Source organism: Malaclemys terrapin, chromosome 5 (genome assembly GCF_027887155.1).
Source record: "Malaclemys terrapin pileata isolate rMalTer1 chromosome 5, rMalTer1.hap1, whole genome shotgun sequence".
NCBI lineage: Eukaryota > Metazoa > Chordata > Testudines > Emydidae > Malaclemys > Malaclemys terrapin.
In genome coordinates, this window is record NC_071509.1 from 23868217 (window position 1) to 23883318 (window position 15102).

The window sequence follows — 15102 nt, forward strand, 5'->3', positions numbered from 1 at the left end:
CCACTAGCAGCTTCCACTGTAACACTGTGGGTGCTGTACCCTTTTGAAAATCTGGGACATGATGGCTAATCCCCATCTGTGGGCAGGAATGAATCTGGGACACAGGTTGTATCAACAGCCTTGCTGAAATGCATGAATTTACTTCAGGCTCTTTGGCTTCATCATTCCCCCATGTCTTTACTGAGGCTGAACATTTATCTGTATTAATGTTGTCTGTACTCTGTTTTCCACATGATTTTAAGTACAATTTCTTTACATCTCACTTGACTCTGCTCTAACACTGAAACTGGAATATTCAAAGCAGATCAAGGGAGCTGGCACTTAACTCACTTAAGCTAAGATTTTCAAAGTTGCTGATATCTTTAAGGAACAGTGGAGAAAAACGATGTGGAGGGGATGAACCCAGTTTCTTAGACAGAGTTGTCATTTGTGTAGTTCACTGAATACTTCACCCAGCCAGAGAGGAGAGAAATGATTGCTTAAAAATAACTTCTAAACCAGCGTTGACATTTTTAAGAGGCTGAAGTTCTTCATTACCTGCTCTTGTGTGACTACAAAGGTGACATCTTCTCCAGGTTTAGCAGCTAGGCTCTCTCCTTTGATGCTGATCTGCAGGCTTTTGGGAGCAATCAGTGGACACATATGCTGGGCTAGATTCTGCTGCAAGTCAACACCACCTTCACATACATTAGAAACCACTTTCCTGTACCTGCATAAAACAATAAGCAGTGAGCACACAGGACTGGAGAATAACAGGTGGGTGCCATTGGGGGCACTGCAGGACAGTATAACAATGGCTACCACATGGTAATTGACTTCTCAGTGGGTTTGGTCAATGTCCCAAAGATCAAATGGAAATCAGATCAAACAAGTTTCAGAGTAACAGCCGTGTTAAGTTGGTAAGACAACTCCCACCTGTTTATGCTCTCTGTATGTGTGTATATATATCTCCTCATTATATGTTCCATTCTATATGCATCCGAAGAAGTGGGCTGTAGTCCACGAAAGCTTATGCTCTAATAAATTTGTTAGTCTCTAAGGTGCCACAAGTACTCCTGTTCTTCAGATCAAACAGGTTCTGCATTACTGAGGAGCTAATTCCCGTGCTGATGAACTATTCTATGCCTGCGTGGCTCTTAAAACACTTTAAAATACAAAATTTGCATAACAGAATAAAAAAATAAAGCCTGACAAAGATTGGCTGAGGGTTAACAAGGAAGCACTCAGGATCATGCTGCAATTATGCAAGAATCAGTTTTATTCAGGTTTGTTATTTTTAACCATTCTTTTTAACACAATTGATGTTTCATTCTTCTGAGTTCAAACATGCTCTAATACAGCGGCCATTCACTACCTAAAACAAAACAAAAAAATAACAACGGATTTTCACAGATAAAGCAAATACTAGCAAACTGATTTTCTTGCCTGATATGACATTTCAACATTTGGTCCCAATCTATGCAGCTGAGAAAGATGATGTTATTGCCAGCTGCAACTTATTCTCAGCATAGACATCATACCACACTGTAGTGTATGTTCTGTGCTCTATTGTTTACAGTTCGGTAAAGCTTTCCTTTGATTCTCAGTTCCCCAGAGGATTAGGAAAAGAATCCATTCTCTGCAGAATTCTTTGCCCCTGAGGACACGAGAAGCTGAGTGAGGATATATACTTATTCCTAAAACTGTAAATTATTTGAATCAGAGGGTAAATTACTCCAAAATAAAATTAAAGGATTAAAATTAAAGGGTCACTGTCAACTTGAAAGTCATATCCGAAAAATGTGTAGCTACTATTGTTATAAACAGAAAGAAAAATATTTCTCTCTCTCTTTTCCGATTGTTTATTTGAGGCCTTTGAGGACTGTTCTCTACATGGCGAGTTGCACCCCTCATGCGCTGCTCTGTGGGGAGCACATTCACATGCTCTATCTCAGGCTCTGCAAGAAGTTGGTTACTAGTATTAGTAGCAGGAACCCTGAAACTGAAAAGACACCAATTAAGGGTGCACACAGGAGACGAATGGGAAACTGTGCATTGTTGCTGACAGTGATTTTTGCTGCTTTCTTGAAAGCACCAGCTCCTGGAAGCATGTGATTACCTGAGGATCTGCGCTTTCATATGTTTTCAAAAAAGTATGTTTCTAACTCTCATCATTGTGAAGAAAAGCAGGAAAATGTGACCCCAGTAGCAGGTTTCACTCAGAGGCCAGCAGCCCCAGCAGGCAGGCCGTGGCTTGACATTCCTTGCATCTTGTAGTGGGGTTTCACTCTGAGGCCAGCGCATCAATTCCCTGGTGCTCCAGGTTTCTCCTGGACCAACTGGGGAGCTGAGGGGAAGGGAAACGTTGGGGACCCATGCCATCTCTCTCCACTGGTCCCAGCCCAGAGCCCCAGGGGGAGAGGTGTGAAATGCCTCAGTTGCCTTCTCATGGTGCACCTGAGCTGCCTCTCATGGGCTGCTTCCTACCTCTTTGATCTCTCTTTAGTTTGGGGTGTGGTCGCAGCCCACTTCCCCCAACGGGAGTTCCCAGTCAGTCCCCGCAGCTCAGTCAGTCAACCGAATATTCCCCAGCTCTCGTCCAAGTGTCCAGTTATTCTCCCTCATCAGGGAGTCAACGGAGGGAAAAGAGTCAGACCCCTATCCTCCCAGTTGGGTCTTACCCACAGTCCAGACCCTCTCCAGTGGATTGCTTTGTCCTCAAAAGCTGCAAAATGGCTTCCTCCCTTCAGCTAGCCTCTCCTTCACTCTCCCTCCCTGCCTGACTGTCAGAGTCTCCTTTTGAGTGGATCCTCCATTTCGAACACGCTCTGCCGCTGCTGAGAGGTGGGCCCTCTTGGCCCAGTAATGCTCCTTCACTCCTTTAGTCACTGTAAAGCTCATCACATCCCTAAAGGCTTAAATACCACACAAGAAATGAAAAAAACCCTCAAAATCTCCTTATTTTTTAAGCCTATCTTATGATTTTTGGAGTTTGACAAGATTTGTGGGTGCTTGGGTTTGGCCATATTTTGTATGTTTGATGCTTTTGCTTTCAAGGATCAGAAAAACCCTTAAAATCTTTTTTTAAAAGGACATTTTTAAAAAATCAGGACATACCATTTAAAGGGTGCTTTATCAATTTAAAAAAAAATCAAGTTGACAGAGCCCTGGCCCTTCCTGCAAGTCCTAGCCCTCCCCCCCCACTGAAACCCTCCTACACACTAAACCTACCTATGAACAATTTTGATGTAAACAATTTAACTATAAAGAGTATTTAATTACTTTTCCCTAAGGCTATGTTGTACTCCTCTGCAGGAGTGCTCTCCCCCATGAATGCTGGTAAAAGTATCAAATACTTACCCTGTGCTGCTCACATAGGCCTGCCCTAATACGCAATCTTCAGGAGGTGATTCTGGGTTAAACCAAAAGTTAGCAAAGCACTTGCTGGATTCTGATTTCAGAGGTGCTGAACGTTCAAATCCATAATCACTGCAAAACAAACCCAATTAATCTGTTAGCGCCCCTTCTTTATTAGCAAATACGTTTTCTGTGGTTGGATAGAAGTGAGGGAGAACCTATTTTTGAATACTATCTTGTACCAAGCCAACACACAACATGCTGAGCCCAATTCTGCCCTCAGGGTGATTCCAAAGCAGGGCCTGCTCCAGGCACCAGGTGCTTGGGGCGGCCAAGGGAGAGAGCCGGCACCTGCGGCAATTCGGGGGCGGCAGATCCCTCACTCCCTCTAGGAGCGAAGGACCTGCTGCCGAACTGCCGCTGCCAATCGCAGCTTTTTTTTTTTTTTTTTTTTTGCTTGGGGCGGCAGAAATGCTGGAGCCGGCCCTGTTCCAAAGGCAGTGATTTCAGGGCAGAATTGGGTCCAAAAAGTTTTGTGAACTAGTTCCATAGAATTCTCTCTATTGGCAGTTTCGTTTTTTTAAAGGGGTTCTTTTACCACCCTTTTTCCTCCACTTCACTCAGAACTAGAGAGGATTTGTTTTAAATACAATAGGTCAAATCCTCTGATCATCATTCAAATTTTGTTCCATGGGAGTTTGCCTGAGTAAAACATCAGGACTTGTCTAGTCAGGTGGAAAAACAAAACAAAACACCTTACTTCAAAAATGTCAATGCTTTTGTGGTTCTGTTTTTCAAAAGAAACTCCACAGCACTCATCTTCTGTAGCTCTGCATTTCTCTGCCACGCTATGAAATTCTATATAATTGCTTGCAAAACCCACCAACATAAACAGTAATAGAATTACTGAAGTAATTTTGCCTTTTAAAAAGGAACAGATGGGAAAACAACCTCTCATTCAGATCCTGCTGGGACGTTTTATTGTTGTTTTCAGCTTAGGAAAGTAGTGGGGTTTACACATCCCAGACTCTCACACACTTCATCTTTAGGATAACCCTGAAAATCCATAGAAAGTCTCACCATAAGAAATCAGAGTTTGCACACTCGCAAACTTTGGATGTGAGAGCAGATGTGAAACTCCTCCCTTTAATGCACCAGGATGAAATCTTCCTCTTCCGAAAACTTCTCTGCTGACCCATGATGCAGCGATCACCCTGAACATTAAAGCACAGGAGTGTAAAAACCAAAGCTATGAGAAGTTTTGTTTTTCTGTGTTTGTTCCAAATTGTACTGTCATGAAGTCCACCCACTTGTGACTTAGACTGTAGCCAGAGAAAAGCTGGTCTTGTGGCTGAAGCACTGGACTCGGGGTCAGGAAATCTGGGTTTAATTCCTGAGTCTGTTACAGGCTTTCTGGGTGAACTCTAGCAAGGCATTTAGGTCAAGACTTTTAAAAGTGCCTAGTGATTTTGAGTGTCTGGATTTGTGGTGCCAGATGTGACACACCTTAAAGGGGCCTGGTTTTTCAGATGGCATTTACTCCACACTTTCTGTAAAACAAGCCTATTTAAGATGTCTCAGGTTGGGCACTCAAAAACAAAGACTCCTGAAATCTTGGCACTTTTGAACATCTTGTTAATCTCTCTGAGCCTCAGCTTCTCATCTGTAAAATGGGGATACTAATACTTGACTATTTAGACTTTAAGCTCTTCAGGAAGGGACTGTCTCTTACTCTATGCTTGTACAGCTCCCTAGCACAATGGAGCCCAGGTCTCACTTGGGTCTTTAGGTGCTACTGTAATACAAATAAATAATAATAGCAATAGTGATTAATGGTTTAAGACAGTGATTTATTTCTGTAGCACAGTTCTGCAACTGTACGCTTATGATTCATTATAATGAATAACAACTGCTTTTTTTTCTTTTTGTTTGAACACTCTATCTGAATCATTCACAATACAAATATGGAAAACAGAGTAATCTTCTCCAGATATTTTTTCTAAAAGGCAGAAGTCTAAGGATATGCATTAAAAATGTATGGGTAATTGTGGCCCTAATTCTGCAGTTATATGCACAGCTCAGGTACTTTTGCCTGGAGAATGGTCACTTAAACACTTACTGTCAGGAGCAGCACCAGGGTTTTTGCCGCCCTAGGTGGCAGCGCTCCTCCTCTGAGCATTTGGCGACGGGGGTCCTTCCGCTCCGCGTCTTCGGGGCACTTCAGCGGCGGGTCCCAGAGCGAGTGAAGGACCCACCGCTGAATTTCCGCCGAAGACCCAGAGTGGAAGGACCCCCCGCCACCAAATTTCTGCTGAGGGCGGCAAAATGCCGCCCCCCAAATCCTGCCACCCTAGGCGACCGCCTAGGGTTGCCTAGTGGAAGCGCCGGCCCTGCTTACCGTACTGGTAAGTGGATATTTTTAAATATTCCATCAATTTTTAAAATAATTTCAGTAGCTTACAGTTTCTGAAACTCCATGGAGAGGTGTAATTCCACTGTCTCAATGTACTTTTCTTGTTAAGGCTAGGGGCTATGTTACATTCTAAGTACACACCTAGCATGCTCCAGGTGAGGAGGAGTATAGCAGTAGTGATAATGTATCCAATGAGTAAGTGCTGAAGGAAAGTTTGGTTGAAATAATACAGAATGGCAGATGAAGAAGAAACGTAGAGAAAGAGGCACAGATAGAGAAAAGGGAATAAATTCACAGGGAGGAGAGTAAAAATAACAATGACAGTGAGCATCATGACTAACAGGGATATAACTCATTTAATCCAAAAGGATCACAAAGTGGTCTATACAAACAATACACTATAAAGGGAATACTACAGAGAATGTAGTTCCCAAAAATTAAATTTTACCAGGATACTGGGATAAACATAGCATTAATGCATTAGTACAGAACTGTATTGCCCAAAACAACTGGACTCTAATACATGATTAGTCCACTGAGATTCTGGAATTACTTCTGGTGCTTTACATAAGAGTAGAGTGCCTGGTTGAGAAGTTGGAAGAACATGTAACTGCATGTTCAAATTGCTTCAATCAGTGAGATGGGTTGTAATTTCCAGTGTGTGGAACTTTTCACAATCCATCACGACCACCTATTACTGTGGCAAGTAAGTATATTTCCTCCATCCCCAGCCCAGTTTAGGTAATAAAAGAAACACAAACTCTATCTCCTGTACAATGACTAAGCCATTCTGAAGTCACTGACAAAAACTGCAATGGACTATTTTCATCCTTTCGAAAATCACTCTGGGGTTGTCAAAGCTGGGTGCTGAAATCCACACTCATTCATGAATGTTTATGCAGTACAATGAATATCAAAGCATTACATAAGCGCTATGTATTATTAATACAAGATCGTTGTGTGTCCAGTACCTGTAGATCTGTGAGGTCCCAAGATTCATAGTCATCTTCTGTGCACTCCCTAGGGAAAGATGGTCTGAAGTCTACTTTCACTAGCTCCCAGTCTGAACGATAACTGATGTGTCCAAAGACTCTGAACAGAAAGCAAAAGTAAAAATCTTGTGGAAAAGCAATATCATACTTCACAGATTTCTAATTATTATTTTTATTCACTTTCTCCCACTATTTACAGTGCCCTCTGCTGAAAAAAAAGTGCTGTTTCTTAATTTATCTGCGCTTCCCCCTCCCCCCCTTTTGATATACATTTTCAGGAGATCTCTATGGGGGGAAAACATCTGTCAATTGTCTACTGAACCTTAAGAAATGGTATTGGTAATTTATTAGAAAACTATTTTTTCCAATAAACTATTCTGGGATTGATGTAGAAATATACATGATTTTAATGAGGGCCTGACATTTTAATTTATTATCCCCTTTATGGTCGACATATTTTGAGTTTCTGCAATAAGATAAGAGAGGTTGAGTGTTAGTCATTAGAGAAGTGGAATGGGAGTCAGGACTGGTGGGTTCAATTTCCAACTCCACCACTCATTCATTATGTGACCTTGATGCAAGTTCCTTAGTCTGTCTGTGCCTTGCCTTACCTAGCCATAAAATGGTAATATTACTATTGATCAACCTCACAGGGATTTTGTGAGGTTCAATTAGTTAATGATTTGTAATGTAGTCTTTGATTTGGGATAAGTGTAAAGCATGTATTATTCTGACTCCTGTCCCTAAAGAGTTACATCTAAAGGCTCAGTACCCCCATAAGCCGCAGTAAAGACAGCCCCAAATAGTTAATTTCCTTCTAAGCAAAATGGGAACTTCATTAAAGTTTAAAAACTGGTCTGTGCTTTCAAAGCAGTCACAATGTCCAAAGTGAGGCCATTTATTTCCAAAAACAAAATGAGTAAGTATGACATCCAGCAAAATATTAGGAAAGATAAGGACTCTATTTAGGTAAAAGTATCTGTGCTCTGAATTAAAGCCTCATTCAGTCTCATGTGGCTTAATTGCCAAAGAATTTAAGTCTGATTCTGAGGTGAACAGTTTCTGTTCCACAGTGCTTCTACAGAGCTCCTATTCCAGGCTCTGGCAGCGTCCCCTGACTACTTTACTCCTTTTATTGTGCCCATAAGTTTGGTCAAGTCCACAGTTGAACCATGAGGTAAGTAGAAGATGGGAGGATTTGGGGCCTGCATCCTCTGGGCACTGCAGAGTTCTGTTACATGTGACCTCCTGTCCCCCAGCCCTTAGAAGAGGTAGAACTAAGTTAGGAACAATGATGGGGGAATGGTGGATCTGCAGATTCACCATTGCACATGGATTGCTTCTGTAGATTATGGGCACAAAGGTCTGAGGGCTCCAAGAGGGGTTGTGGTATGGCTTCACAGGCTAAAGCAGTGGTGGGCAACCTGCGGCCCGTCAGCATGTCCCTGTGGCCCACGCCGCTTCCCGCAACTCCCATTGGCCGGGAACGGCAAACTGCGGCCTCTGGGAGCTGCGGGCGGCCATGCAAATGTAAACAAACTGTCTGGTGGCCCGCCTGTGGATTACCCTGATGGGCCGCGTGCTGCCCGTTGCCCACCACTGGGCTAAAGATTCGGGGAGGATTTTTTCCCTCTTCATTTATAATTCCACATTTGCTATTCAGGCCCAGTGCAGAGATGTGGATTTTGCTCATGCTGTTACATTATAATGATAGAGCTGTGCATACTCGTGAAAAACTTTGCCATAATACAAGAGGGGGGGATATCACTGTCTCACTGGCAAATACCAAAGTCCCTCATTAAACAGAAACATGCATTCCTCCAGTTTGCCTATTTTACTCCTTTTTATAATATATAGCCAGGCTTTGGGATCCGAGCAGTTAGATGACTTGTCTTCTATCCTCTTTCCTCTAACTGTGCCCCAAAGAACCAGGAGTGGCTCAGAGGTAGAAACAACATATACAAAATCTCAAAAATGTTGTGGGACCAATGTGGGTATTATCCTAAAGTTATGGCATCCATTTTTATCAGGATGTAGATGGCTCATCAGGATCTACAGGATTCACACCTTTGTAGCTCAGTTTGACAAGGGAGCCATAGTCTGCTATATGCTGATATTCATATGGGAATAACATACTCTAGATAATGACTACCTAGGTAGTCTCATGGTTTTCACAGTGCCTACTGCAGTATGACTTGCTGGGCTGGCAGGCATGAAGTGCCTTTTGCCATGTTAGACATCTGTTCTTTTTTTCATGCAAGGTACTAAAATAATGCAGACTTCATGCTCTGCTAATGCAGCTATCTGCCTGTGTGACTCCTTCCTAAGCAGTTTGTCACCTGGGCAATATGGGAACCTTTCAATCTGTTCATATTTTCCTTTTTTTTGACACAGGTGCCAAAAAGTGTGATCAAGTGCATGGTTCCAATGCCTCACTGCTGACTCAGAAAAAAGGATTTCCTACAGAACAAATACATTTTCAATATTATTCACACTATCCCTCTACTTCCTTCTATGCCCAGAACCTTCATTAGTTGATGGTGACCAGGTACAGTGAGTAGGTACACTGTCAACCTAGCATACAAACATTGGTGTGAGCAGGTAATGTCCATAAGCTTTGTTTAGGTGGAGGTCAGAGATCCCATTCAAGAACATTCAGGCTACTGGACTATTCATAATGGATGCTTATGTTTCACAGGGGTGCCATGGTCCAGCTCTGACATAAATGGAGGTTACTTTACTGTTACTTCATTGTGTAGTCCCTATCTGTATTCCACATGTGGGTATGCTTGCATTCCATGTACCTGAGATTAGAGATTTGTTGAAAGCAGTGTCCGTTGTTCCACACCTGTGCAGTTGTTTTCCTTGTGTTCTGAAATAAGGGAATAAGGGGCAGTGTGAACTGATACCTCTCCAGTCCCTCTTCTCACCATGAATCAGATAAGATTTGCAGCAGAGGGGAAGGAGAGTGGGTTGTGGAATACAGATAGGGATGACATATCTCAAAGAACTTCTAGTTACAGGTAAGTAACGTTCATTTCTTCTTCAAGAGCAGAAAAGTGCAAGCTTGAGGTCCAACTGTGGTGTTGGTTTCATTATCAGCTGGAAGGCTCCAGTGAAGCCTTTCAGGAATCTGAGGGTTGTTGAGCGAGAAAAAACAGTATAGTCATCCACTGAAGGACAGAAGGCACTAATTCTTGCTAGTTGGACGTGCAGTGAATTAACAGAAGGTGCAACTTCCTGAGGTGAAGGATGTAGTCTAGGATAGCAGGAGTACTCTCCGTCTCTGAGGACAAATGGTTCTTTTGCATCTAAGTGGAGAAACGTTTCCATTTAGCCAAATAGCATTTCCTGGTTGATTCTTACTTGCTTTGACTAAGAATGGATTCAACGTTCTCTGAACATGAACTCTCCAAGTCTGATGTCCATCTAAATACCAGGCTGTGAGGCAGAGAGGGCCTGGTTTGGGGTGTCTAGTCTTGCCATTTTCCTGGGTCACCAGTTCCAGGAAGGATCACATGGCAATGGGAGGGTAGATTGACATCCACATCAACTCTGGGAACCAGAATTGTCTGGGCCACTTGGGTGTGATGAGAATGACTCTAGCTTTGTTGTGGTGAATCTTTCACAGCACCTGGAGCAATGGTAGAATGGGAGGAAAGGCATACCTCAGGTGGTCTGTCCAGAATAATGGAAGGGCATCGCTCTTAGATCCCTGCCCAGACCTGTTCTGGAGAAATAATGGATGAATTTCTTGTTTGTCTGTGAGACAAACAGGTCCTAGGATTGCATTCCCTATTGGTGAAAATGTTTTTCAGGATGGAACTGTGTAACTCCCATTTGTGGTCTGTGGAGAAGTGTCTGCTGATTGTCCTCCAGAGAATTCTGTGCACCTGGTAGGTATGTGGTCAAGAGTGTTTTGCAGTTTCTAATGTACCCATTCCATAAGTTGGCTGCCTCTACACACAGAGAAGGGATCTTGCTCCACCCGGTTTGCTTATGTAGAATACACTCATTATGTTATCTAATATTACCTGGATATGGTGGGACCAAATAAGTGGAAGGAGTGCATTGCAGGCTAGGGGGACTGCTCTCAGTTCTAATAGATAGATATGCAACCTGGAGGGTCCATCTGGGATCCCCATCCTATGAGGGATGCATCCATGATAATGGTCACATTTAGTGTGGGTGCAATAAAAGATAGTCCCAAATGCACTTGCTGTGGACAAGAGAACAGCCTTGGAGGTAACTGTTACCTTGATGTTCATGTTGTCTCTGTCTGGAGAGTAAACAGATGAGAGTTAGACCTACAGATAATGGAGACGGAGCCTGGCAAACGGAGTTACTTAAGTACACCAGGTCATGTGTCCTAGTAGGGAAAGACAGACCTTGACTATGGTTTGAGGACTGAGAGTGACTTTTCTTTTCAAGTTGTTCATGGCATGGAATCTCTCCATAGGTTGGTAGGCGACGGCTGAGATCAAATCTAGGGTCACCTCTATAAAGTATATAGTGCTTGTGGGAGTCAAAGTGCTTTTCTTTGTTGATGCAGACTCCTAAGGATGCCAGGAGACTGAATAAAAATATGGTTGCTGATTGGACTTCCTGTCTGGATTTGCCCATTAGCAGCCAACTGTCCAGGTGTGGGAACATGGTGTAACCATGTTGTCTCACCTCAGCTGCCACTACTGAGAAGACCTTTGTGAAGACCCAGGGTGCTGTGGCTAGTCCAAATAGAAGTACTCTGAACTAGTAGTGTTCTTGTCTTACCAGAAACCCAAGGAACCTTCTGTGGGCACTGATGAATGTCTACACAAAAATAAGCACCTTTCATGTCAAGAGCCACAACCCACATGCCCTCTTCTAAGGAGTGGGTTATTGATCCCAACATAATCATTCAGAATTTTGACTTGTAAATAAAAACATTTAAATGTTGGAAGATACAGAATGGGTCGCCCACCTCCATTTTTATGGGAACTACAAAGTAGAACCTCTTTCTTGATGGTGATGAAGCACTTGCTCTATGGTCCCTCAGTGAAGGACAGAAACCACCTCCTGATGGAGAATTTCTTAGTGAGAGTAGTCCCTAAAAAGGAGCTGAAGAGGGGATTAGCGAGGGGGAGAGGAGAGAAACTTGATAGCATAGCTGAAGTGAATGAATTTCAGTACCCACTTGTCTGTTGTTATTGCCCTTCAATTGTGCACAAAGAGGGTGAGATGATCACCAAAGGTTTGGGAGACAGTATGTAATGGCATCAATGGAGGTACATTGTTCTTGAATGTCCCATCAAAATGAACTCCTTGGTGACAGGTGGGGTTGAGCAGCAGCAGATGAGATGGAGGAAGTGGGGTATTTGGGGGTTGGACCCTCTGCTGTTTATGTGATGGTTCGTAAAGGCACTGGTGATAAAATGCCTGGGGGCTAGGTTTGTAAGTTTGCTTGAGGTGTTTCCTCTTTGGTGCCGGGGTGTAAATGTCCAGGGAATGGAGGATTATCCAAGAGTTGTTAAGGGAATGAAATGACTCATTGATCTTCTCACTGAAGAGATTAGACTCAGCCAGGGTAAATCCTCAATGGTATTCTGAACCTCCCAGGGAAAGCCCAAAGAGTGAAGCCACAATTTGGACCCATGACAGTGGCTGGGGCAATGGCTCTAGATGCAGTACATGCTGCATCCACTGCTGCCTGTGGCAATGTCTTAGCCATCAGCTTGCTTTCATTGATGAGGGGTTGGAATCAGGACCTGTCCTCCTGGGAAAGTTTATCTCTGAATGCCACAAATTTAGTGTAATTTGTGAAATAATATTTCACTATCAGAGCCTGATAGTTAGCAATTCTATATTGGAGGCTTGTAGATGAAAATACCTTCTTCCCCAAAAGGTCAAGGTGTTTATCACCCTTGTTAGATGGGTTGACATGGAGTCCTGTAATCTGGATTGCTCTGTGGCTGCTTGTACTACCAAGGAATTAAGTGCTGGGTGGGTAAACAGGAACTCTGCCCCTTTTGCTGGAACAAAATAATGCTTTCCCACCCTTTTTGGGTTGGAGCACAGGAGGCAGGAGTGTGCCACACTGGGCTAGTCAATTCCATAATGGCCTTGTTCACTGGGAGAGCCATGTTGCTAGGGCTAGAGGGTTGAAGGATGTCCAGGAGTCTATGCTGCATGTCACAGACTCCCTCAAGAGAGATCGGTTGCAGCCCTCTGTAAAAGCTCCTGGTATTGCCTGTGGGGATGGGGATAATGGGTGGTGATGGGGATAATTGAGCAATAGCTTCGTTAGGTGAAGAGGATGATACACCCATTGGAACCATCAGATCTGCCTCCGCCACATACTCTGATGGAGCCTGTTGGTTCTGGCTGGGGAAGATGGTTACTGCGATTCCTGCATGGTGTCTAGTATATGGATTCCACAGTCCCAACTAAGGCCGATATGAGGAGATAATGAGCTGTGGGGGCTCTCAAAGAATTGGGTTTCAAAGGTCCCTTTGGTTGTCATGTCTGAGAGGAGGATGGCTCCAAGTTCTCCTAAAGGTTCTGTCCAGACTGGTCTCACTCAAAGGGGGCGCAGGCTCATTCAGAACATTAGATTACTCTGATGCAGAAGTCAGCTCATGTTCTACTGGCAGTGCTGAAGGAAGAATGCTCTGACTTGTAGATGTAGTGGAGTTTCCTCTGATGGATTCCTCTAAATGGTTTCCTCTGTTGTATCGATTTCTCTGAGGAGGACCAGACCTGATAGAAGAGGGGGGAGGGATAGCTCAGTGGTTTGAGCATTGGCCTGCTAAACCCAGGGTTGTGAGTTCAATCCTTGAGGGGGCCACTTAGGGATCTGTTCTTGGTCCTGCTAGTGAAGGCAGGGGGCTGGACTCAATGACCTTTCAAGGACCCTTCCAGTTCTAGGAGATAGGATATCTCCATTAATTTATTTATTATTTATAAGAGGGGATTGCAAGTACAGTAAGGCAAAAATACCCCTCGGGAAGTAAAGGTCTCAGTTCATCCCTGTGTGTGGGGAGTACGGGAGGTTGGTACAGATAGATCCCATGCATCGGAAGGCAGATCCATCATCGGCTGAAGTGGTACCATGGAAGGGAAGTCCAGCATGGTTCTCCTGGATGGAGCTGTTGAACATACCTTCACTGCTATAATGATCAACATCCACAAAAAACACCTTTCAAGATCCACAGGCCCTACACATGCCTATCACAACATGTGGTGTACCTCACCCAGTGCACTAAATGCACCAATAACAACTATATGGGTGAAACCAGATAATCACTACACTCCCGAATGAACTCACACAGGAAAATGATAAAACACAAAAACACCACATATATCACCTGTGGGTGAACACTTTTCACATCTGACCCATCTGTCCTCAGCCTCAAAGGAAACTTGCACAACACTTTCAAAAAATGAACCTGGGAGCTTAAATTCATAACTTTGCTAGACACTAAACATCATGGTCTTAATAAAGACACTGGATTTATTGCTTATGACAACAATCTGTAATCCACTACCCCCATTCTTGTCCTGGGACTCCAGGAGGGTTAGGGGCCACTTCATCTTGAATTGTCCCTTACAATACATGCCAACTACTTACGCTGAACTATATGATTGATCTTGTATTTAGCTGTGACACTCTAAGTACCTTTCCAGACCTGAAGAAGAGCTCTGTGTAGCTTGAAAGTTTGTCTCTCTTATCAATAGAAATTGGTCTGATTAAAGATATTACCTCACTTGCCCCATCTATCTATAAACTATTAAAACAGTGAAACTACTAGGACTTTAAGACTATGTACTATCCATTGATAGATCGATCAATAGATCGATGTCCTGAAAGAACAAGGATCACTGTGAACACTGACGATTCTGACTCAGACAGTAAGTAGGTGACACTGTAATAAAATGTGGGTTCATAAATACAGATGCTACATTTATTAAGTAATCCACATAGATGTAACATGGGCAGTAGATCTTACTCCCTTCGGTGCCAAAATTACAGACCTCCACTATATGAATTAAAGGAGAATTTCTATTAGCTAACAGGAGTGACAGGACCTACAATATCTTCCCAGCAGGCCACCTGCTCAAAGGAGAAACATAGATGCAGATGGGGGCTGGTTTGATTCCATCTAGCTAAGATCAATGTTAGATAAAACACTGCACGCACATCACATGTTCAACCTTCCCCATGGTAAAGTATAACTCATCCTTGAGCTTCTGGGGTTCACATGTCCCAATCTGTAACAATCCATGGCTTCATATATTCAATAGAGGAAAACATGATCACCTATTAAAATAACCACATCCAGCCTTGGCAAGAGACATCATGGGCCAGATTTTCAAAACAGCTCA

At 43.3% G+C, this 15102-nt stretch overlaps 1 protein-coding gene across 2 annotated transcripts in view; it reads right to left on the reverse strand.

The window, feature by feature from the left end:
* SORCS2 (sortilin related VPS10 domain containing receptor 2) overlaps window positions 1-15102 on the reverse strand; it is an 818166-nt gene that overhangs the window by 36593 nt on the left and 766471 nt on the right. For both annotated transcript variants that reach the window (XM_054030250.1, XM_054030251.1), the window contains exons 15-18: window positions 6721-6841; window positions 4417-4550; window positions 3340-3468; window positions 538-709 (exon numbers count right to left, since the gene is read on the reverse strand). In XM_054030250.1, coding sequence (XP_053886225.1) covers window positions 538-709; window positions 3340-3468; window positions 4417-4550; window positions 6721-6841 — 556 coding nt within the window. The remainder of the gene's footprint in view (window positions 1-537; window positions 710-3339; window positions 3469-4416; window positions 4551-6720; window positions 6842-15102) is intronic.